This window comes from Opisthocomus hoazin, chromosome 2, assembly GCF_030867145.1.
Source record: "Opisthocomus hoazin isolate bOpiHoa1 chromosome 2, bOpiHoa1.hap1, whole genome shotgun sequence".
In the NCBI taxonomy this organism is placed as follows: domain Eukaryota; kingdom Metazoa; phylum Chordata; class Aves; order Opisthocomiformes; family Opisthocomidae; genus Opisthocomus; species Opisthocomus hoazin.
The window spans coordinates 48,525,064-48,547,634 of NC_134415.1; the positions used below are offsets into that span (position 1 = coordinate 48,525,064).

At 39.3% G+C, this 22,571-nt stretch overlaps 1 protein-coding gene across 7 annotated transcripts in view; it reads left to right on the forward strand.

The window, feature by feature from the left end:
- MACROD2 (mono-ADP ribosylhydrolase 2) overlaps positions 1-22,571 on the forward strand; it is a 975,983-nt gene that overhangs the window by 828,487 nt on the left and 124,925 nt on the right. For 4 of the 7 annotated variants that reach the window (XM_075413509.1, XM_075413505.1, XM_075413506.1 and 1 more), the window contains exon 9: positions 16,641-16,721. The exons of the other annotated variants lie outside the window; for them this stretch is intronic. In XM_075413509.1, the coding sequence (XP_075269624.1) occupies positions 16,641-16,721 (81 nt within the window). The remainder of the gene's footprint in view (positions 1-16,640; positions 16,722-22,571) is intronic. 7 annotated transcript variants of the gene reach the window in all.

Here is a 22,571-nt window from a genome sequence, read left to right on the forward strand (position 1 = left end):
CCTTTAGCAGTCTAGGAATGGAAATTTACTCTGGATAGCTTTGGTTTCCCTTTCTCCCAGCTCTGTTGCAGCCGGTGTTGGAATGGCATTGCTGGGTCGGGCCCCATGCCTGTAAGAAGAGACGTGAGGCCTTCAAAGGATTACGGGTAGGCCTGTGGTCTGAATAGGACTGTTGTACAGGAAAGACTTTGTGGAGAAATTTCTTTGTGGACAAGTGGAATTGTAAAAATATTTTAAGTTCAGTGGAACTCTTCTTTAAAAATCCCCAGGCAAAGAGAATATTGAAATCATGGAACTTGCGAAATGTTGCCTAGTTCTTACAGTCCTTGCATTGCTCACAGCAGAGCCTGGGTGCAGCTGACAGCACCCTGGAGAAGGCCACAGCTCAGTAATGTTCCTAACCAGGACCCTAGTCCTGCCGTTTCTGCTGTGAGCTCCCGCCTGGCTCCTGGGAAAGTGCAAGGTGACACACCACCACCTCCCACTGTGGCAGGCCCTTATCGATCACCCAGTGACTCCATCCATCATTTATATCCCGTGAAAAATAGCAAAGGCTTCTTCTCAAGCCACTCAAATATGATATTATATTTTGTAAATGTAGGACCTGACAGCATGTATTACAATCTGCAATTGTCTTTTTTTATAATAATTAGCTATCTAATTGCATGTCCAAGCCTAGCTGACACATTTACATTTGTAAGTTATTAGGATTTATTTGAAAGCACGCTGTTTTAATGTTTTTCTGCAATTAAAACTATAGATAAATTTAATTTGAAATAACAGAATAAAACCAAAAAAAACCCAAAACAAACAAACACAAGAACCAAAGTGAACACACCCCCCGCCCAAATGACACTGAACATATTGATCAATCCCAACTCACACAGCACTGGCTTCTGCAAGCTTTTATCATGGAAGTTTACCTTAAATTCTGTTGAACTTGTCTGAGTAACATTTACTCTATTGAGTAATAGCTTGGAAGCATATTGTGGACCCATTACAAATGCAGCCACATTTGTAATAATCTTGCAGAACTAAGTACCAATTACAAGTATGTACCTGCCTAATAATTTGTTATACCCAAATTATGTCCTACAGTATCTGCCTTTCTGTCTAAATGCCAACAATGTCATTTGTCTTTCTGCTAGCCTGCATGCTCAACAAGGACTAGACAGAATAACAAATTATATCATTATCCTTCTAAATGTATGTAAGGGGGAGAAAATAAAATTAAGAGTGAGGCAGGAAATTGTTTATATGTATATAGTATTATCATTATTGCATTACTGAAACTAGGTTTTCATCTACTTCTGGCTTTCCTTTTGATTGCAGCAGTCATTTGAGTAAAGCAGGATCAAGATATAACTGGCTTTTAAAGTTGCTTCTGTGCAGTTGTAGGCAGGTAGATACTACATTCATGAACAAGCATGTGAAGATAGGTATATTATCATAAAGGAAAAACATTTTCAAGGTTCAGTTGTAATTTACCATTTCAGATGATCTGGTTAAAGATCCATCTGTAAAAGTTACTGAGAAAATATATATTGTTTGGTTTTGTATGTCTTCTTTTTTTGTTCTTTTTCTCTAGGGAAAAAGGCAGCATCTCAGGGAGAAGGGCTTTGTATCGGGAAAGACACTGATGCTCTTCATCAAAAAGTTTCCTTCAGATGCCCCTTTATGCCATGTCGCCATGATTTTCATAATGTGCTTGAAAAAAAAGGAATACTCTGAAGTGCCAGAGCTGCTGTAGTCTGGTTTGGGAGTCCAGAGCACAAAGAATGAGAGCAGGAGATGATGAGCATCCCCTCCCCTAAGGCAATGGAGTGGTGAATGCTCCATGGCTGGTTTGGGTTGATGCTTTCTGCCCTCAGAAGAGAATCTTTTTCGCAAAAAGTGGAGCATATGTATGAAGTGGTTAGTTTTGGACAAGCGTTGACTTGGCATAAAACTACTTTTTGTATTCAAGAATGTGTCCAACCTGAAATATAAATACTCCCTGATTGCATTCATGGTCAAAGCCTCTGAGGGCCTCACCACAGCTAAGGTGACAGTAGACCATCTCACTTGGTTAAACCACAATTTCTGTGAGGCCACGGACATGTGTGCCCATTACAAGAGTGTCAGTAAGGGGATATTTTTGCCTTGAGTCTGGAAAAAATGTGTGCATCACTAGAAAGATGTCATAACTGGTCTGCTACTGTTTTTCTTCTGCTTCTACCAGCTACTTAATTTATAATGTAAAAATATTCCCATTTATTTTTATGTGACACTGTACATGTGTTTAGACCTTATGGGATGCTTAACATGTGCGTTTAGAAAAGACTGCCTTTTGGCTCTCTGGCTTTTTTTTTCTGTGGGCAACATCAGCCAGGAAGTAGACTGTTTATGAAATAATATTGCCCACTGGTGGTGAAGGAAGAGGCAGATAGAATAAGTGTTCTATGCCGTTGCGACAGCTGTCAAAGCAGCTCATTCCAACAATTCAGTCCAGGAGGAAAAAGCATTAGTGAGTGCCTGAAGGAATTTTATGCTACAAAACCCACATGTAAGTTCATATTAGAAAAGATTACATACATTGAACAAAAAGGCTGAAGATCTCAAAAGGCTTCAATTTCAATACCAAGCCTCAGAGAGCAGGTAAAACGAATGTGATATTGCACATGCCATGTGATATTCTAAAGCATTTAGAAGCCCCCTACTACAGAACATAAAAATGTCACTTAGCGTTTAAAAGCTTTATTATGGTTGCAAAGCAGTCAAAAATTAAGAAATGCCGATGTTAACAGCATTTCTCCAGCTGTCTTGTGTCATTCATGCTCTAGATTGCCACGACATCTGCATATGCAGAAAGCAGCTGAAGGAAGGTTATATGGGCTGTCCATTTCATACATTTCCCAACTTTTTAGGTAACACCTTTTTGGTGTTCTTTTGTGTACGTCTTTAAATGCAGCCACCTAGGCTTTAAAAAGAAGAAACTGTGATGAGGCATCCACTTGATGACTTTTCTTACTCATCAGAGCCCTCTGTACTTCACTAAGAAAGGAGCTGGTGGCAGAAGTCAGCGCTAGCCTTGACATGACGCTGCACTAGAGACGCACCGTAAAGTGTTTGAAGAATACTTGCTGGTAGACAAGCATGGTGAGATGCTGAAGTGACTTGTCCTCTAGGCACCCTGCAGGAGAAACTTCCCGGTCTGCTAACCTGGACATTTTTCTTGTCCCCTAATTATCCCTGCCCTACTGGTTTTCCTGCTGCCTGCTCAAGACAAGTCTCTTCATGGTCTTTGTACCCAGATTCAGTACAAGCCTTGCTCTCCAGCCTCATGTTTATAGCCACCTTCTTCATTCAATTTTAATGTGATACCAGTTCATCTCACCTGTTTTCTCCTCTACCAGCTTACATTTACCCATGGAGGATTCACCCATTTATGTGGAGCAAGGTCAGCCCCCTCCTCAGAGCTGCCGCCCTGGCAGATCTGCCTCCCCCCTCCTCTTTCACAGACTAATTTTCCACATGCTATTTTAGTTTCTCCTCAACACTTCTTTTAACACTGTTTAAAATGAGAGGGAAGTAGTTATTTTAGAATGACTTAATGTGCCCGTGACTCTGACACTGGATAAACCTTCTTCAGTAATCGACATTTAGAAGTAACATGTAATGGCAGATATTTGACAAAACCATTGAGCAAAGTGTGAAGCCTGGTGGTGTTTTGAAGGTTCAGTGGATTCCCACTGCAGTCCATCCTGTTTCGTCTGGATTTACAAATATCAGAGCAGTTAATGCTACAAAGGAGGTTATTGCCTATGTCCAAATGTAAAGCTGTATGGTAAATATGAATGGGGATATAATGTGTAACATGAACAATTTGCTTAGAGCTAAGTGACCATTCTGCTGTGTGTGTTAGATTAATTGGCAACATCTTGGTGTATCCAAACTTGGCTTTCAACAAATGGAGAGAAATCAAAAAACTAAATTTAAAAAAATGAGTACTTTATGCATTTATAGTTACATCTGGTCTCTGATTGCTGAGGTTAACAGCTGCTCCTTTTATTTTTGATGATTTTTCAATCATAAAATAATGCCCTGTTTCAAGCAGAGGATTTTGGAAAAATACTGGAACAGACGAACAATATCAGCAACTTGCTAACTAAATGTAGTAGAGGAGGTATGCATTTCAATTCAATTTTGTGGGATTACGGAGTTGGCATAGCATTAAAACGAGTCCTTATTATTAAGCTATCAGCCACAGAAAATTAGTACATGTAATATTATCATTTATTTTATTTCTAATTTGGCTTCAGACAAACTCTATTACCCAAATATTCATCAAACTATAAAAATTAGACAGTCAGTGTGAGCTTGCTGCTCACTCAGACTGGATGAATCCTAGGTGTTCACTGGCAACGTAAAAGGTATGCATGGTCTGCAGTCAGTAAGTGGGCAGAAAGAATAAGGAATTCTCTTCAGAAATCTTGAAATTTTTATGCTCCTTTAAACAGTACACATAGTGTAATAATGATGTTTTAATTAGAAAAAATTACAGCTCTATCCCACTACTCAAAGGTACCACTTAATAATATAAAAAGCAAGACTGCATTTTCTGTAATAGTTACTTTTAAGAACTGGCTTGAACAAAGAATTTCTTTCATAGGTCTTTATAGCTCTACATTATGGCTAGGGAGGCTATCACCCCACAAATCCCCTTTATTGGGAACCTGCCATAACCACCAGCTCAGGGACTGAAAGTGTATAGATCTGGTGTGCTTTTGTGAGCACGAGTAGTTCTTTTCTTCTTTTACATCTAAAATAATGACACAGTGTAGTTAAAAAATGAACATATTCTTTACCAATATAAAAACTGAGAGGATGCCATGTTAGGTATTTGTTATGTCTTACAGGACCATCACAAGATTTAATTATGATTTATATTTAGTATTTGTTGTGGTGCTTGGAAAATGCACACCCTAAATAAATGCAGAGAAAATGTGGAAAAATTGTGCTCTTCTTTTTTTTTTTTTTTTGTAAGAAGTTTAACATTGACTAATAGGCTCATATTTCTAGGCCTATTCATTTTTGGTATAACTTTCACAGTATCTCAAAAAAGAGCTAGAAAATTTTCTTTTCAGCCAAAGCAAGGAGCTGTGCTGTAGTCTCTAGTGCTCAATGAGAGCAGTTGAGATTTGAGTACAAAGCTGGGACATGGATTGACACGACTGACTCATGTTTTACGTACATGTGCGAGAGCAGACACCAGCACAGGGAGGTGCTCAGGAGAGTCTTACTTTAAGTAGCAGCCCAACTACACCATATTATGGGGAGGGCTGAGCCAGGTTCCTGCCACTTGCCTTGATGCCATGCTCCAGCCCATCGAACTAAAGTTGAGGATGTGGGCCTGTCGGCCGTGTGTCAGGAAGGCTCCCCAAGGCAACATTTGGAAACCAGCTCAGTTAAATAGCCACAGAATTTACACTAGTGCTTCAGGTTTGCATCGCTCATTTACAGGGCAGTAACATATGGTTATTCTCAGCTCTGGAATAAACATTATCTGACGAGCTAATGAGATGCAATTGTTGTTTTTGTCCATTACTTCCATAAATATTAAATAGGTCTTCAGTGAATGAGTAAACTCTTCTTAAGTTGGCTAAATAATGATTCCAGGAGCCTTAATAATCCTGCAAGGGAAAAAACCTGTCAGTTCTGTCCTGCCCATGCATATAAAGGTATGGCAGTGTTTACTATCACCTCTGTACTACCATAGATGCTTGTCCACAACTACTTCTGTTATTTTGGCTAGAACAGCATTCAACAAGCTAATCTCACCCTCCTAAGTAATGATCATTCTGTTGAGAATAAGTGTGTACGTGCAGAGAGGGCCGCTTTATCTGGAGAGGGCAGAGGGGATTGCAGTCTGGGGAGAGCATGGCCCAAAATGACAGATAGTTTGTAGTGTGATGTGACACAAGTATCAGACATCCAGAAAGTATGTTTTTGTTTTGAAAATCATACAGCTAATGGCAGTTTGGCACCTTTTTTTTCCTATTTTGGATGAATATGATGAAAAGGGTACACTTCGGTTATCTGTTGTTAATTTAGTATCCATGGATAATTCACAACTCACAAATCTCACACACTATTTATATTTTTTGAAGGCTAATACAATCGCATTTCCCAGTTGTAATACAAACAGGGCATCAGTTCAGAAGCTGCTGCTATATCCTCTTAATTAATGTACAATTTAAGATCTGTGTGAGAGTAATGGATTAGATGAACACAGATGCAGTCAAGGGAGATGTCAAACATCTATCAGGCAATGAAATTCAAAAGGCAGAAAAAATTCAACTTCAGCTTCATTTCAAGTGTTTTCCTGGATTTCTTAGCTCATGAAGCAATGTGTGGGGAAAAAAACATGCCAGCATTTGCCAGAGCAGCAGTAGCTGTATACTTAGCGCACAGCAAAGTCTGCACTATTTCATAGCTGTTTAAGGGGAAAGCATTTTATCTTTTTCCCTATGCTGCCTCAGCATAATAGCAGTGCTTCCCATGTAGGTCAAGACACTATGATTTTGTTGGTCTCTTTACCCTAACATCAAAAGTATGTAAGTGTTAGCTTATTTGAGTCACAGTGAGGCTTTCTTTCTGACTTTTTAGTCTTTATTATTTGGGTGCAGAGAGGGTGAATGAAAGGTCTTGTTAAATATAAATTGGAGCATAGAGAGAAAAAAAGATACACATTATAAAAAAGACCGGAGTAGTGCTCTGTGTGATAGCTGTGTTAAGCATCAGTAGATAATGCAGCCCTTTTCACAGTAGATATCTCTGATCTTCTTGCTTCTTCTTCCCCTCTTTCTCCCTGTGATTACACTTTACTCCCTCTCTGGTTTCTTCCACACCTCTTAGCCTTTCCTGACCTGTGTGATATTGAAAGTACACTTAGCATCTGAAAACGCCCTCATCTCAAGGATCAGTCACCCCAATGCTTCAGGTTCACTGACAGCAGAGCTGACTCTCAGACTCTTCTAGGGAATTGCTTCCCCGCTGCCAAAACAGACTTTTTAAGTTTGAGCAGTGGTCCTGCATGGAGTGAAATCAGAAACGTCTGGGATAACGAGGCTGGTGGTAGAGACAAGATAGCAACTCTGCCTGCTCCCTCTATGTCCCGCTCAATCTCACCTAAAGATTTTTGCATGTCAACATCTAAAATAATCTTCTATATGTTGCATGAATCAGTGGCCTTAAAATTTAACTCAGTCATTGCTGGTGGAAGTTTCAGTCAATAAGACTAGAAGGAATTGTGGTTGTCTCCCCAAAGGGTGCATGGGTTGAAGGCTTTGATCTTTAGGCAGCACTGGTCTAGTACATCCATTTCCTCTACCTAAGGCTTGAGCAAGGCTTTTTTAGTAAGGAAGAATACTGTGATATTTTGTGAAATGTTGGTTGATGATTTTGTAAACTTCTCAGCAAAATTTGAATATCAATGGCTTAGATGAACTAAAAAATGACAGAATCTAATCTTTTCCATAAATGAGAGAAAAGCCTGAATAACTCTGTGGGCCCAGATCTCAAATTCGTTGTAGAAGCACGTTGCAAATCTTCCCTGTGAGCAGCATTGCACTGAATAGAGAGCTTGAAGTCACCCCAGAATACATCTGTGCTCAGTGCTCAAGCCTGGGTAACAATGTTGAATAAATAAAATTATTCCATATATATGATAATATTAAAATCAAGATAATGCTAATATGTACTGCAGTGCAACTGGGAAATTTGGGGTTGCCAGTTAACGCCACATACGGGGCACAGATACCTGTTACAAACTATGAAGAAGTGGTAGTTAAAATGAGAGTAGGTTTGAATATAGTATACTCTTGTCAGATTTTTTTTTTTAAGTGATTGCAGGACCTTTGCCTATGACAAGACTTCAGTCAGGGTTTCGGATTATTTATTTTTTTCTCTTGCAGAAACAAGAAGTGTTTTCCCTGAGGTAGGCAAGGCCAAAATATTGATGTCACCGTTTCGAGCAGGGTGGCAATAAACTGAGTGGCAGATGCTCTCTATTAACCCCCACCCTCCCACCAATGGAAGGGAAAAAGGAGGAAAAGGGAGACACAAATTGAATATAAAAGTTTTGCTAATAATAAGAGGAATAATACAAACTATACAAAACCGACAATGAGTTTCCCACAGTTGAGTGCCTGGGGGGCTGGTGTCCTGACAGCGGCTGCCGGGCAGCACCAGGAGGTCCCGGACTGGCCTCAGCAGCAGACAGGAACTGGACTCAGGAATGTGCGGATCAGGATCTGGATCAGGATCACAGGCACGACAACTAGCAGGGTCCTCTTCAGCAGCTGGCCATGCCTGAAAAGAGCGAGATCCTCGTGATCCCACAGCTTTAAATTGAGTATGATGACATGCATGGCATGGAGTACTGCGTTGGTCAGTATCGGGTCACCTGTAATGTCTGCCCCTCCCTGCAAGTGCCACTCTTTCTGACGCCTCACTTACGGGACCTAAGAGGTCTGTCGGTGACCTTGGCTGCTATAGTGATAATTATAACCAGGGGCCTTTTTCTGCATTCCTTTCCTACCATTAGCTCAGTATAATGATAAACATTAGGTGGTAGCAGCTTTGGAGTGGACACTGTCTGTAAAATATGCAGTCAGCTTCAGAAAAATGCAGTGATGTAGGAGAACTTAGCTGTAAGGAAGATTCACTAACAGAGAATTGGTTCTGTTTTAACCAAAACCAGGACAATTTTTTTTTCTAAAATGAGAATCTGAAAATGGTTGTATCTCAGCAGATATGATTAAGCCATTAAAGTTACTGCTTGGATAGAGAATTTGGCCTAAGGGAAAACACAATGTCTGTAGCTGATCCTTCAGCAAGACTCCAAGTTACCTCAGGTTTTGGATTGCCAGATCGTAATTTCTGTCTCCACCACCCCGGAAAGCAGCAGTTTGACACTTCTGGCTCCTGTCTGCCCTTCTCCTCACTCCAGCCCCAGGGAAACAGAAAATGGCAATGACAGAGATTAAAATTAGCCTTTCCAATCCCACATCAATTTTACCATAAGGCTGTGTTAGGGTGGAGGTGACTCAGGAGTAGGGAAGCAGCCAGGGTGGGCAGGAGAGGATAGGCTTCCTTATTTTAGCTGTGCAACTCTGTTTTGTCTTGTGTCCATGAGCCCATGGTATTAAAAATTTGCCATTGATCTCCTCTGTTAGGCTGGGATTGATAATGGTGGATTGACCTATTGCAGTTTAAGCGTTTGGTATAATCCAGGGTGAACATGCCAACATGTCCACAGCTACACCTGTTTGCACACATTGGTTTTCTTCAGTTAGAATATGCCAAAATATTAATTCTCAGATAAATAATGGAATAAGGAGTATTCAATTCCTTTTAAAAAAACCTCCTGAAATAAAAAAATGCCTAGTATCTTATGTATCTGATTATTCGTGTTATCAAAGCAGTGAATGTATGCTTATAAATAAATCTGAACATATTTTTTTATATATTAAAAATTATATTTGTATTACATATGTATGTCTCTGTAGACATTTACTGTAAATACTGGATCAGGTGCAGGGAGGTCAGCGACACTGAAATTATTTGCAAATTATTTCAGTTTGTTTGTACCATATGAGTAAAGCACGCTCTTTTCCTTACAGCCGCTGCTTGCTGTGTTTCTGTATTGACTTGCCTGTCATACCTTGAAACACGCTGACAACAAAGACAGATGAGCAAATAAAATACTCTGTAAAATATTCTGCAGGAGACTTGTTGCTCTGTGTAATGACTTTCTGACCAGTACAGACACTCTGAGGGACATGCCCATCTTTTTCTGTTAGTGTAAATTTTAATCTAGTGGATTTAAATTGTGTTGTTAGGTGGCAAGAATGTGTGTTATTGAAGTAATTACTGTAAAGCTATTTAATTATTAGTTTCCCCAACATAGCAGGCTTGACATTTTACCAGATATAATGAAGGAAAAGATGAACATGAAGAGGATGGATATGAAACAAACAAGCATTTTCAACAGAGACTTAATTCATTTTAATAGATATACAGTAATTACCTAGGAAGCAAGACTCTTTTCTTCATCATGACATTAATGATCCAGATGAAGTGACAGAAGGGTACTGTATAGGTATATTATGACTGTGTTTAAAACACCAAGGTTGGCTTATGAGAGTCTGGAGGATGCCAGCGTTGGCTTTAAAGATGCATAAAAGCTTCAGATTTACTCATCCTTTTTCTTTATCACTAAATAGAGTTTGGCAATAACATGCATTTACTCCCTCCCCCGTCCCTTTCATCTTTTAATGATTTCTCCATTTCCATTTGAATTGCCCAGGAGAAAAGGAATTGACTTTGCTCCTAGTTGGAGACCGCGTGTCCAACGTGGCTCTGTCCGAAGCGGCTGGCAGCCCCCCCACCTTTCTCCTTGCTTTCATCTCGGTGAGGGGGAGACCCCATGCCCTAAACTACACTCTCTGCAATATACTTTGCTTAGAAAGCTGAAGGCTTGAGGAAGCCTTGCTGGGGTTTGAATGCGTGATTTCAGGGATCCCCAGCCATTTTAAACTTGCTTTGCAAGCTTACAAGCTATCTTTTTTGACATAAGCACATGTACTGTAGTTCAGTACCTCAGCCATAGCTCTCCTGGATGAGATAAAAATAACTGCTCTCTCTCTCGGAAGAACAGCAGTGCATCAAACCGGGAAGTAAACACAGAATGAAGGCTTTCCTGTGCTGGAGATCTGTATGTGAGCATCCTGGGACTGTTAACTGAGGCCACCGTTAAGGAGAACTTGAATTGTTGCAGATGCCGCTTTTTTCCTCATTTTTTTAATATGCTTTTGTTACTTTCTGTTTCTTGATGCACAGTTATACCAGAGCTGATTAGCCTGTGGGGCCTGTGAAGCCCACAGCCACAGCACAACACCGGGTCAGCTCCAGTCCCTGGCACAGGGAAGGAGCTGAGCTGCCACAGCCCTGTGCACTCCACTGCAGCCCCAGCATCTTCCTGCACCTGGGCATGGGGGCTCATCACATGGGCTCCAGCATGGTCCCAAATTCACATAATCCACTTTTAAAAGCAGCAGGAGTGTGTTGTTATGGAGAAGTGTTGTACTTGCTTTGAAGCAGGTTTTAGTCACCTGATAGGCCATAGATAAGTGCACAGAAGGATGCTCCAAGGACTAAGGTTTACCTAGGATTTGAGAATTTTTAAACTATTAGGAAGTATTCATGTCCAGGGAGAGTAAAGACGCCTGTCTTTAGTCTGTGACTGCCTCTACACCTGAAGGTATCATATAAAAGGCAAACCCAGGTGCCTGCAAGAAACAGCAAAGAGCAATAACAAGGAGACAGTACTTCTGACAGCTCTTGATTATTGCCTGGTTCCTTCAAGCAACCAGGGTTATGGGGCTTTCCTGCTTACTAAAGAGCGACCTACATCATGTGCATTTTATCATGGCAACACTAGGCTTTGAAACAGTTTGGATTTTGTGTTGGGAAGCTGTGGGTCATCTGTCTCATTTCCCTGACATAGATAAGCTCTAGGAGCTGAAGGAACATTACTGAATTGATATCATGCTAAATAGTAAGAAGTCTTTAAATGGTTTGTTTCATAGAGACACCTGAAGTTTCAATAATTCCGTCCCTTGCTTGAATTTTACAGCTATGCAAAAAAAACAGGCTGCACAGAGGCAAAGGAGAGAACCAAGGCAACTGGTGCTTAGCTGATATTTCTGACCCATTGCCTTTTGTGTGTCAGGTGAGTGAGTGTGTGCGCAGAGCTCCTCACAGGGACAGCTGCTACCTGCAGCTGAATGGAGAGCTGGCGATGGGCTGCAGCCTCCTTCAAATACACACGTACAATTTCTGCTGGTGTTCAAAACTGCATAGGTTAACATTAGGAAATGTGTAACATACTACGGTAAGATTGCTGGCTTCTGCAGTTCACATGGAAATGGAAGATTTACTGGCATCTGCAAAGGTTAAAGCCCTGGCTGAGGGAAGTTGATAGTGAGAACGACTATTATTGTACGGTGCATGGTATAAAGGAATAAAAGCCAGATTGCAGCTAGGCAAGTTTTTCCCTTATTTCTTCAAAGTCAGCTACCCAGATTGTACGTATCACGAAGAGAAAGAGCAGGCTGTGTGCAGCTGCCGCGCTGTTTGTAGCCAGCATTCTGCAGGGAATGACCTGCAGAAGGTCTCCACCTTGGACAGGGTTCTCACCTTTTGAACCAAAGGGAAAACCCATTTGGCGAGCACAGACTCTTTGTAACAGACGTTTTGTATGCCCAACAGCTGAAAAAGCATCATTTTTGCCTGTGCCTGTCTTGTGATGGATCAGTTCCCTGATGCCATTTGCTGTCCTCAGTGCCTGGGCTTACTGCGGAGGGTGGTGCAGGGCAGGGCTGGGAGGCGGACGGTGAGAGACTTGTGAAACACTGCCACCAAATGTGAAAAATGGCCTTTTAGCAGGGCCGGGATTTGGGAGCAAGCTTGAATGTGTCCCAGTGAGCTTCAGGTGCTGCACTGCAGCTCTGCCTCAGGGTGAGCCGCCACCAGCTTACAGCCTTGCAAGTGTGGAGGTCAGCATGGTTAGCTGAGAGGGAGAAATAGTGGAAATGATGTTTCTGTTACTGCCACCCTCGGCTTTCCTTAGTGATGTTCAGGCTCTTGGTCCTTTTTGTTTCCCAGACTAGTAGGAAGTGTCATTAAATCTATTTGTTTTCCTCTGGAGAACTCTTTAAAGGAAAAGATATTTTGTCTTGTATAATACACATTAATATCATTTTGCTGTCTTTTGTGTTAGGCTTGCCTCGCGCAGTAAACTGGTCCAAGTGCTAAATGCATGTAGTGTGGCTATGAAAAATTCTCTGTACAGGCTAGGCCTTGTTCTCTAGGCCCTGCACCCAAGTGTTTCAGTAAGTCCAGTACGTGACCAGAACAGTGAATAGCTCAGTAATAATTCGTGTAAGACACAAAGTCCAATAGTCAGCAGCCTCCTGAAAGACCGATGCTAATGGCATGGCTGTCTTGTGGATATGAAGGTTAGAAACAAGAAGGACGGGGACACAGCACCATTATATGTATGCTGAAAGTTTTGTCAGTGTCCTGGCTTCTCAACAGCAGACAGACTGGCAAACAGTAATGCCCTGGATATCGCATACACAAAGAAAAGTTTTATTAATATCCTTTTCTTTCCAGTCATGAATATTCAATAATTACATTGGAGATTTCATATTATACTTTTACTAATAATGTGATGATGTCATTCTGGGTGCAGTAGTGACACTATTAGAATGGTCACTTTGGTCTCTAAATTTAATTAGATGATGGTTTCTTTTCCAACCTATAAATTATGATTCAGCAAAAATTGAAGAAAATGTAATTATTAATTTGTAAACAACAAATCCTTAGCTGCTACAAATCTGCCTAGAGCTGTAACCATAGAGGCCTGCAGAGAGTAAGGGCTAGATAAGTTATTATAGTCCACTGGATTTATGTGCAGCATGTGGCTGTATTCATCGGTGTTTCCTGAAATGGAGGCAGATTTTGTAATGCTGTACGCTTGTATGTAATATGCTGCATACTGAACTTCAGCTGCAGTTCCTGGAAATTATTAACAAGAAATCCATGAGAGAAAATATATAGAAATCATCTTCTGTAAATTAGTATCCTTAGATCGTTTTCAGTTGTTCCTTACCTTTTCCTTGACGTGTCTTAGTGCCAGTCATTTAACAGGCACGAAGGGCCAGATTCTCACAGTTTTGTTTCCATGGTTAAAGACAGGTTTTTAAAAGGATTGCTATTTAGGCAAGCTGTGGAGGATAAAAATTTAATTGGGGTTGATGTGTATGTATTGCTTTACTACCAGTATTTCTATAGGCAAGCTTCTGGATTCTTTTTTAGTTAAGATAGAGACTGTATCTTCTCACAGGTTAATGCCTTTATGGTGCAATGGATATGTATGAAGAAAGAAGGAAAGATCTATATATAATCTTAAAAAATTTGGATTTCTGGTCGTATGTTTTGCTGTTGTGTACTAGGTTTTTGTCCTCTGACATACATAAATTGTCAACAGTAAACATTTGAACTTTGAAGGTTGAGGCTGGGGCTACTGCAATTGTGCAATCTATTCTCTTAACAAAATCTCATCCACTTGCTCCATCTTAAAGATCCCAGACTTCTTCCTTCCTTCGTCAGCAGGCAAGGACATGTGTTGAAATAGTAACTAGTATTCTTTGAGGAGAGTCTTTTACTCAAATGAGACTTGTAATGATCTTTAAGCCCTATAATTTTAAAATTGCTGCCACAATTTATTCATTAGAAGGTTCTGCTTGTTTTTTTGAACTTTTGGTCACCAGACTGCACCAGTTTTCTGTAACATAATTTAAATGTTTTTTAAGCAGAAAACAAAGACAGTTGAATGGTTTGGTTAGAAAATCTTGTGAAGAGGCAGTGTACTGCACTTAAGAAACTCTGTAACAATAATGACTTTAATGAGCAGTGAAATATGCATTCTTAGAGTCTCAAGAAGTTAAAAAAATCTGCCATTTTGAGGGTGACATCTCCCTTCTGTTTCGATGTTCATCTGCATTACTGTACACTTGTTAAACTTGTGTATCTAAATCCTGCTTGTCAGATGCTCTGGAATCTACTTAATGCTTTCACTCAGGGCTTAAGTTGCACCACTCTTAAACCACTTAACACATTTCAAGTGCCTAAGTGTTAACAAAGTCTTCCCTCCATCACAGAAAGTGCTATTATAGCTCCCCAAAAGTACTTTTAGGTATGCAATGGACAATTAATAAACCTGAATGCTAATAATAATGAAATAATGCTGCTAAAAGTAAGGTAGGGCTGAAAAAGGGGTCCTTCATTAGAATTCACTTCAAAGTCTTGCAATTGACTTCTGCTCACAGAAGTAGCCCCAGACAAACTACTCTGGCCACAGAGAATAATGTTTTCAAACCTACTTTACAGTCTTAAACTTCTTTTCTCTTTCGATTTCTGAGTTTTTCGTCCTTCTGTAGGTTTACTCTGGAAGTTATTTTTATTTCTTATCTTCATGGAATAAAACAGGGTGTACCACATTTCAAAGTGCTGAGTTGTTTTAAGGGAAGAAGAGCAACCAATCTTCAGCCTTAGCACAGCTCTGCCTCTCTTCTGTAATGCTGGAGACATGGTTTCCAGCTAGCACGTGCACACCCAAACTTTTCAGTCACTTCAGCGCTGAGCATTAACAACTCTCAATATAAAGGCAGCTGAGAGTGTTTACCTACTGCAAGATCAAGCTGTTTGGACTGATTTCTGAAAATGGTTAATTCGGTAATTAAGCATTTGCTTACGGTCTGGTGGCTTTAAAGACCCTTAGTGCTTAGCTCAGGAGTATTCTAAAGTGCTCCGCTGAACTGGAGCCAGAATTTGTACCCAAAACCCCTTGTTCCTCTTGCCCCTAGGTCATACATAGAAATGTTTTCTGATAACAGCATTTCACTAATTTAATTATATTGCTGAGCCTGTTGGTTGAACATACGTAGCAGTCAAAAGGTTACGTGCAGCTGAAAGATGCCATCTGCTTTCCTCCAAGAAAAATAGTGCTGCCTTAGAAATGTACAGTAACCTGATACTGATCTGAATGAGTGACGTTAGACTTTCACAATACTTATAATAGCAATGGGCAGATTAGTTAACCATCTTACGAACTTGCCAATGCCGGTTATTATTTGGAGGGATATGTGTAACACAGTAATGAAAGGTTGTTTAAAATGCTTAACACCTGAATTCAGCGACCTTAAGATGTGCCTGCTAAAAATATGATAATCTTTCTTTCCAATTTGTGCTTATACATGAAGTTTTATTATGTGTTTGCTTTTGCATTTGAGATGCATCTTATTTGCACTATGGCTAGAATGCCTGTCAGTGAAAACTACAGGTCAGACACAATATGAAGCGATAAGATATACAATACTTTCCGTTATTCATACATGCAGCATACATGGGACCTAAACAGACACTCCACTTAAGAAATGAGAGATTTATATGGATGACCTGATTCATTAATTGTTCAGAACATCTGAGTATATTTATTCCAGAGGGGCTAACTCAAGATTTAATGTTTTGTCTTATTTTATTTCATGTCATTATATTTATTATGTGTTGTGCATCTGCTTTGGAACGTAAATTACTGTCAGTAAATTAATAACTTGCACTGAGACACCGCAGTGTATGAATCCAGTCTTTCACCAGGACAGCCAGATTATTTTCATTGATGTTAAAAACTGATACAAAACAGGAATGAAGATGAGGTAAATCTGATTAAGAATTTCTTTATGGATATCTGTGCTTACATGGCTAAAACTCCCATATGTCTGTAAAAATTGTCATAAAAAGAGCTTGGAAAATATATTTTGTAAGGACTGCTTGTGTATTTAACTTCAGACACCTCTGTTTCTTATAGTTGTTAATTCTTCCATATATTTTTTCCTTAATAGTAACTGCCATATAAGCAACATATTGTTCTAAGTTCTCACTGTTAACTGTAATTAATGAGGAAATTCTGAATTTAAGCTAATTCTCATGCTTAGCTCAAGTAAGAGTTCCTTTTTATTTCCATTGAATAGACACCAAGATGTTTTTGGTATCCACCACACCAAATGAGAAAAGAATTGAGCGTTGAGGGTGCTTTTAGCGTCTCTTTTCAAGTAAGTGATGTTCAAGAGAAGTTACTTACTTACCCTTAGCAGTTTTGGCCCGGGTGTAAGATTATAAGAATATTTTTTAGAGTTGTTTAGTTCATCTTTATTGACTTTTTGGGGTCTTTTGGAAGAGTGAAGTGCTGCTCAGCAAAAATACCAAAATGGTGTGCATAATAATGACTTGCTAGCTCACTTCTAAAGACTTAATCCAAACTCCATTCTGGTGATGAGAGTTTTTTAAAGTTATTTACCTGATTGATTGCTAGATGTCCTGTGCATATGAACTGTGGTGGTTGCTTTCGATTACAGTGAGAGGCTGGCATCATCAGTTACTCTCTTTGATAGAAATACATTTTGAAAGTCTGGGTTGGGAAAAATGTAGTTGATGTAGCAGAACCTGCTTTTATCATTCACAGAAGCAATTCAGATGTTATTATAAGGTAGTTATTGCATTTCTGAGCTATACTTTCATGCAGCACTTGTCCCAGTGGTGGATCTAGAGGCTGCGAAAAGTGGCATGCAGAGCATGTGCAGTGATTCTTTGGGTCCTTCTCTTTAGAGAGAAGGCTGAAGTTTCAAGTTGATCCTGATCCAACTTTCATTCAGTTCAGTTCAACCTCAGATCCCAAGATTTGGAGCAGAATTTGGTGCTCCCCTTTGAACAAAGAAAAAAGAATCTGGTGGTTTTGAGTTTGGGAACAGCAGTGCTTTTTATTTTTTTCAACTTACAAAAGACCCTTCAAAAAGGTCCAGACCCATTTCAGCTTCCTTGTAAAAGTGGAAGGTCTTCTGATTAGGTGTTGTTAACAGATCACACGTGTTGACCTGTAGGACAGTCCTGCTTCGAACAAGCCACAAGATGAAGCTGGTAAAGATGAGATGTAACCAGCTCTGGGCAGCAGGCAGCCTTCTAGAGCCGCCACATCCCCAGTCGCATGCTGCTTCTGTTTACTGCTTCACTTTTGGTAGGGATGAACAGGGAGTTTAATTCTCTTGTTTCTTCCTGTATTAAATTATTGTTAAAGTCTGAGATATCCGTGTTCAGGCCTGATAACAACACAATGCTGAATAGAAGTTATATCTTCAGCTGACAGTCACAGAAATGTATTTACTGTTTTACAAATATAGTTAGCTCCATTGCTGTTCAGTGCAGTGACCCAGCTGTGGTGTGAACAAGGCAGAAGTAGATGGGACTGTTGTGTGAAGGTTAAGTGCCAGCCTTCACTGTGTTGTCTGTTCTTACATAAAGAAAACTGTCTACTATGAGCAAGTAAAACAAATGTTGTGTGAATTTAATTCATTCTGAAAAGCATATATAGTAAAACACGTTTGTTTACTTCATACTGTGGAATGGGGCCTTTAAGTCTGTTTCTAATTTATTCAGACTTAGAAATATGAGGTAAATGCAGAAATCATGCATTAATAAAATCTCTTTAAGTTCCCAGCTAGCATGAAGAATAACAGTTGTGGTTCACTGAAAATGACTTTGGGCCAACACTTTTGATGTGATTTTAGGTTTTATTTTCAGCCATGCAAGAACTCTCCTGTGATGCTTTCTTTTTAGTGTTCTTTGAGCAGTTAGTGTTTTTGTGTATCACTGAAGAATGGGTAAAGAAAAAACTCCAAATTTTATTTTACTATGTTTTTTTTGTTAGAAAAGAGCATTAGAAAAGTGAGGTCTATCCAATGTTTATCACCAGCAGAAGAGCTGGTAAAAAAAAAATATGAAATGAAAGCACACATTTGCAAGTAATTACTTATGGAGAAGGCAATGTTAGTGAATTATTTGGTTGTATCTGACAGCAAAATTTAGCAGTCAAGAAATAGCTTTTATTTCTGAGAACCTTACTTCTGTGCCAAACATCAACCGTGTTCTTGTTACCATTTCCCCTTCATTTGCTACCTTTTTATCTCTCCTTAGAACATGTGTCTTTTCTCTTCTTTTTTCTCCATCTTTTTCCGTCTGTGCCGTTTCCTGCTTTGTAGTGTTGCATAGCTGCTTAGTTTCTCCACTTTATAAATTTTTCCTCTTTTGAAACCTGTCTGTACCAGGAATTCCAGCAGTTCCATGCCTACCCTATTTGCGAATTAACACAGCCAAAAAGAAAGGTCTGCTTTAAGATGTAACTCAACAGTGTTCATGTATTTGTATTTTTAACAGAAACTGTTATGCCTTGTCAGTTTGTACTACATTTTGCGAATGAACTTGTTCGTATTGTGCAATGTAGAAGACACGCATGATTAGTATGCAAATTGACCTCTGAAATACAAAAATGTACAAGACCAGAGTCTCATTTTCAATAAATTGTCATATTTCCACTGGAAATACAGAACATTAGCTAGGAAAAGAGATAGTTCCATACTAAAGAGAGAATATTATCTAGTAATTAAAATGTTCATAGTAATTCTCAAGCATACTGTAATACTCATCTCTAAAGTCAGAGCCATTCTGCAGTCAAGGGTTGTTTGGTCCTCAAGCGTTTCATTATGCTGCCACAGCCATTAATGCCACAGATAGTTATTTGTCTTACTGACTGTCAAGATAGCTGTCATTATTTGAAAACATTGTCTGACTTGAGCTGTATGATTGTAGTGTCTTCTTAAATATCTGTCTACAATCCTTTTGCACTATTTAACTTGAAAATGCAATCCATGTATCGAAATTGGGTTTCTTATGGGGCAATCAGTGAATCATGCTTTTGTTATACTTCAGCATGACATGACAGAGGGCAGGATTTTAAAAATAGAGCAGGATTAGTCTACCTTTGCTGTTGTGATGAAATGCCCCTTTTTTTCAAGCACTTCCAGAAATGCCACACATATGAGCCAATACTATTAATGAATGCCAGCAAGTTCCACCTAGAATTCCTTGTGCTATTTTACTACTGGATACACTAAGGGAGTCTTTTTCCCCAGCAAAGGAGATTCCGGTACACATTAAGTTAAAGTTTTTTGGGAAAATGATTTGTTGGGGGGAAAAAACAACCTTCTCCTATTCAATAAATATGCACTGCATTTAATTCTTATTCAGCAAAATAACCTCACAAGTTTTTTTGTGTTCTTATGTGGAATGACACTAGTCTACGTAGCAACATTTTAAAATGTCACTTGAATTCTGCAAACTTTCTCATTGTTCAATAAGGCTGGAACTTTTCTTATGTATTGATTGTAGTTCTCTCCAGCTTTACTCCAGACTTCTCACACAACCTTGGAAAGTGGCTTTATCTTTCTCCATCATAAATTTCCCATATGTGAAATGAATAGAATAATTCTTACCCCACAGGGATCCTTGTGGCTTAGTTCATTAATGTGCATAAAGCACTAAACAGAAGAAGGCACTACAGAAGTTTACACTATCAGTATTGATATAGCTGTGAGTCTACAGGCATTCATTTATTACAGACCAGAGGATGATAGGATTCACATCAAAGCCACAGTACAAATTTGTATAAATGCGATCTACATCTGGAGTGAGAACAAATTCATACATTACATTCCCCAAAGAAATATTTACTCAGCTGCAGAATATGTATTGTTTTAGCAAACATCAAAAAAACGTGGGAGTTTAAGACATTCTAGTGGCAGTAACCTAATTAACTCACTCTTGATCAAATATTTCAGATGCCGAAATCAAAATAATTACATCTGCAGTCCCAGCTGAAGACAATACACTGGGAAATAACATAGGGTCAATTCTTGGACTAGTGTTAAATAGCACAGATAGGATCTGGCCTGCACTGTTTCAGCTGGAAGCTAAAAGAGAGTTGGGCTTTTAAAAAACAAGGGTATTGTATAGTTAAGCTAAGTCTTTAAAAAGTCAGAAAGGTTGTACTTTTCCCTGGCACTGAGATTTGCAGAATATGCTGTTCTAGAGGAGAAATTCTAATCGTGAAATGCTGGTGAAGTACTATCTCTGTCTGTCATTTTGTCCTCTAGGTTGATTAGACTTGGAATATATCTAGCAGAGTGTGCTGTTAATTACTCTATTTATTCATCTTCAATGTATATTGTGCATTTTAATGCTTTAGTTGCTTGCTTTTAACAAATTTAGCATAACATGCTATCAGTTATTGAGTGCATTACATTTATCTTGCAAGATACACTTAATGTAACACTAAACTATTCCAGAAGCTGATTTGACTGAGGGAAAATCTGGAAAATCTACTCAGGGCATCTCGGTCTCTGATGGGGATCCCTGATGTCTCGGGCTTCTTGACAGTGAACTGGAGAAAATAAAGCAGAAAGAGGACAAAATCCTGGATATAGGTCAAGAATTTCTAACACTTAAATGCTTCCAGAAATTGCTGAATGACTCTGTTTTTTTAAACAGCACTTGTTCCAAATATTGATTAGGGACTAATCACAATGGATGATTTAGGAAGCAGCTTTGAGAGCATAGATGAAACTTTCTGTCATTGTAAAAGCTGTGTCATGGCTTTGTAACTTACTTGCTCATTTGGCATTTGCTGTCAAAGCCTCAAGTGTCGACTCCAAACTTTTAGACCTTCTGGACCTTTGTTTGTCAGAACATAAGGGCTTCAGAAATATCAGTAGCACATTTTGATAGTTTCATTGTGTTGGATTGCCATCTTTCATCTCCCTGATGCAGTCTTTGGCTGTTATTCCTTATTCAGGGTATAGACTTGTTTGTGTAACCGTGATATTTTACAGTATTACTTCACACTACTAAAGGACTTTATATGTCTTGAATATTAAGTGATTTACTCCAAATTCAATCAAATTGCCGTTACGAGAGTTTGCAGGTAAAGAGGTGGATGCTTAAGGACTGTTTTCCCCAAGAATGATTTAGTGGCAGAATCCAGGACTCTCCTGGCTGTGGGGTCTGAATTGCATGCTTTGTTGCCTCTCATCATTTCAAACACTCCCCATTCAGCCTTGTGGTTTGTTTTTTTCACTTTTGCATTTCATTATGTATTTGCCAACTAGAAGAGGTGCTGAGAAAGCACCTCAGCTTTTTTCTATTTTCTGTTATTTTATGATATAATATTCCAGTTACAGTCTTTTCAGGCACCTCCTTACGGCTCTCTTCCTTTCTAAGGAAGAAAGGACTAGGGACTTTCCAACAGCTGCAGAAGTGTCCCTTAGACAAAGGTTTTAGTAGTGCATTTCAAGCCTTTTTTTCTTGTAAAGTATACTCAGGAATGTGGACGAACTAATAAAATAAATAACCCTTGTGGACTATGCCTTAGGATGTGATAACATCAAAGAGTAATTTATGGTTGTTTGCCAGGTGTCAGTTCGTTCACAGGGCTAATTGAAGTTGTATGGGAATATATATATTGGTTCAACAGTGGAAGAATCAATTAATCGATTTTTTTATAAATTGCTGTCAACAGTTCAGCCTTTTGCAGCACGTAGCAGGCAGAATTTATGTGTAGTGATGCATGAATGAGCACTGACGATTCATATGGGCTAGTTATGCTGCTAATTCTTTCAGTGTTTTAAAACAGATTTCACTTTTGGTAACATCTTTTCATATTCTTGTTTATCAGGATTCAGATACAGTATAGAAAATGGTAATATGTGGAATGTGGTGCTTTATGCTATGGCTGTATCGCTCTCATTGGCCCTGCAGGCCCGGAGAGGACGCTGCATGCAAAAGAAGTATGATTTTTTTGTACTTGGAACACCTCAGTTTTTGCTTCTGTTGTGGTAATAGGCATGGGAATGGACAAAAGAAGAGGTCTGCTTCTTTTCCAGGCTCCCATTCTTCCTTTGTAGCCACAGTGCTGTACAGCCCCAATGCAAAGAGTATTGCAACATAGGCGCCCTACACCTCTGTGTGTGATGGACTTGCAGGAGGTCATAGCAGAGGATTTCTGTGCCATCTACCCA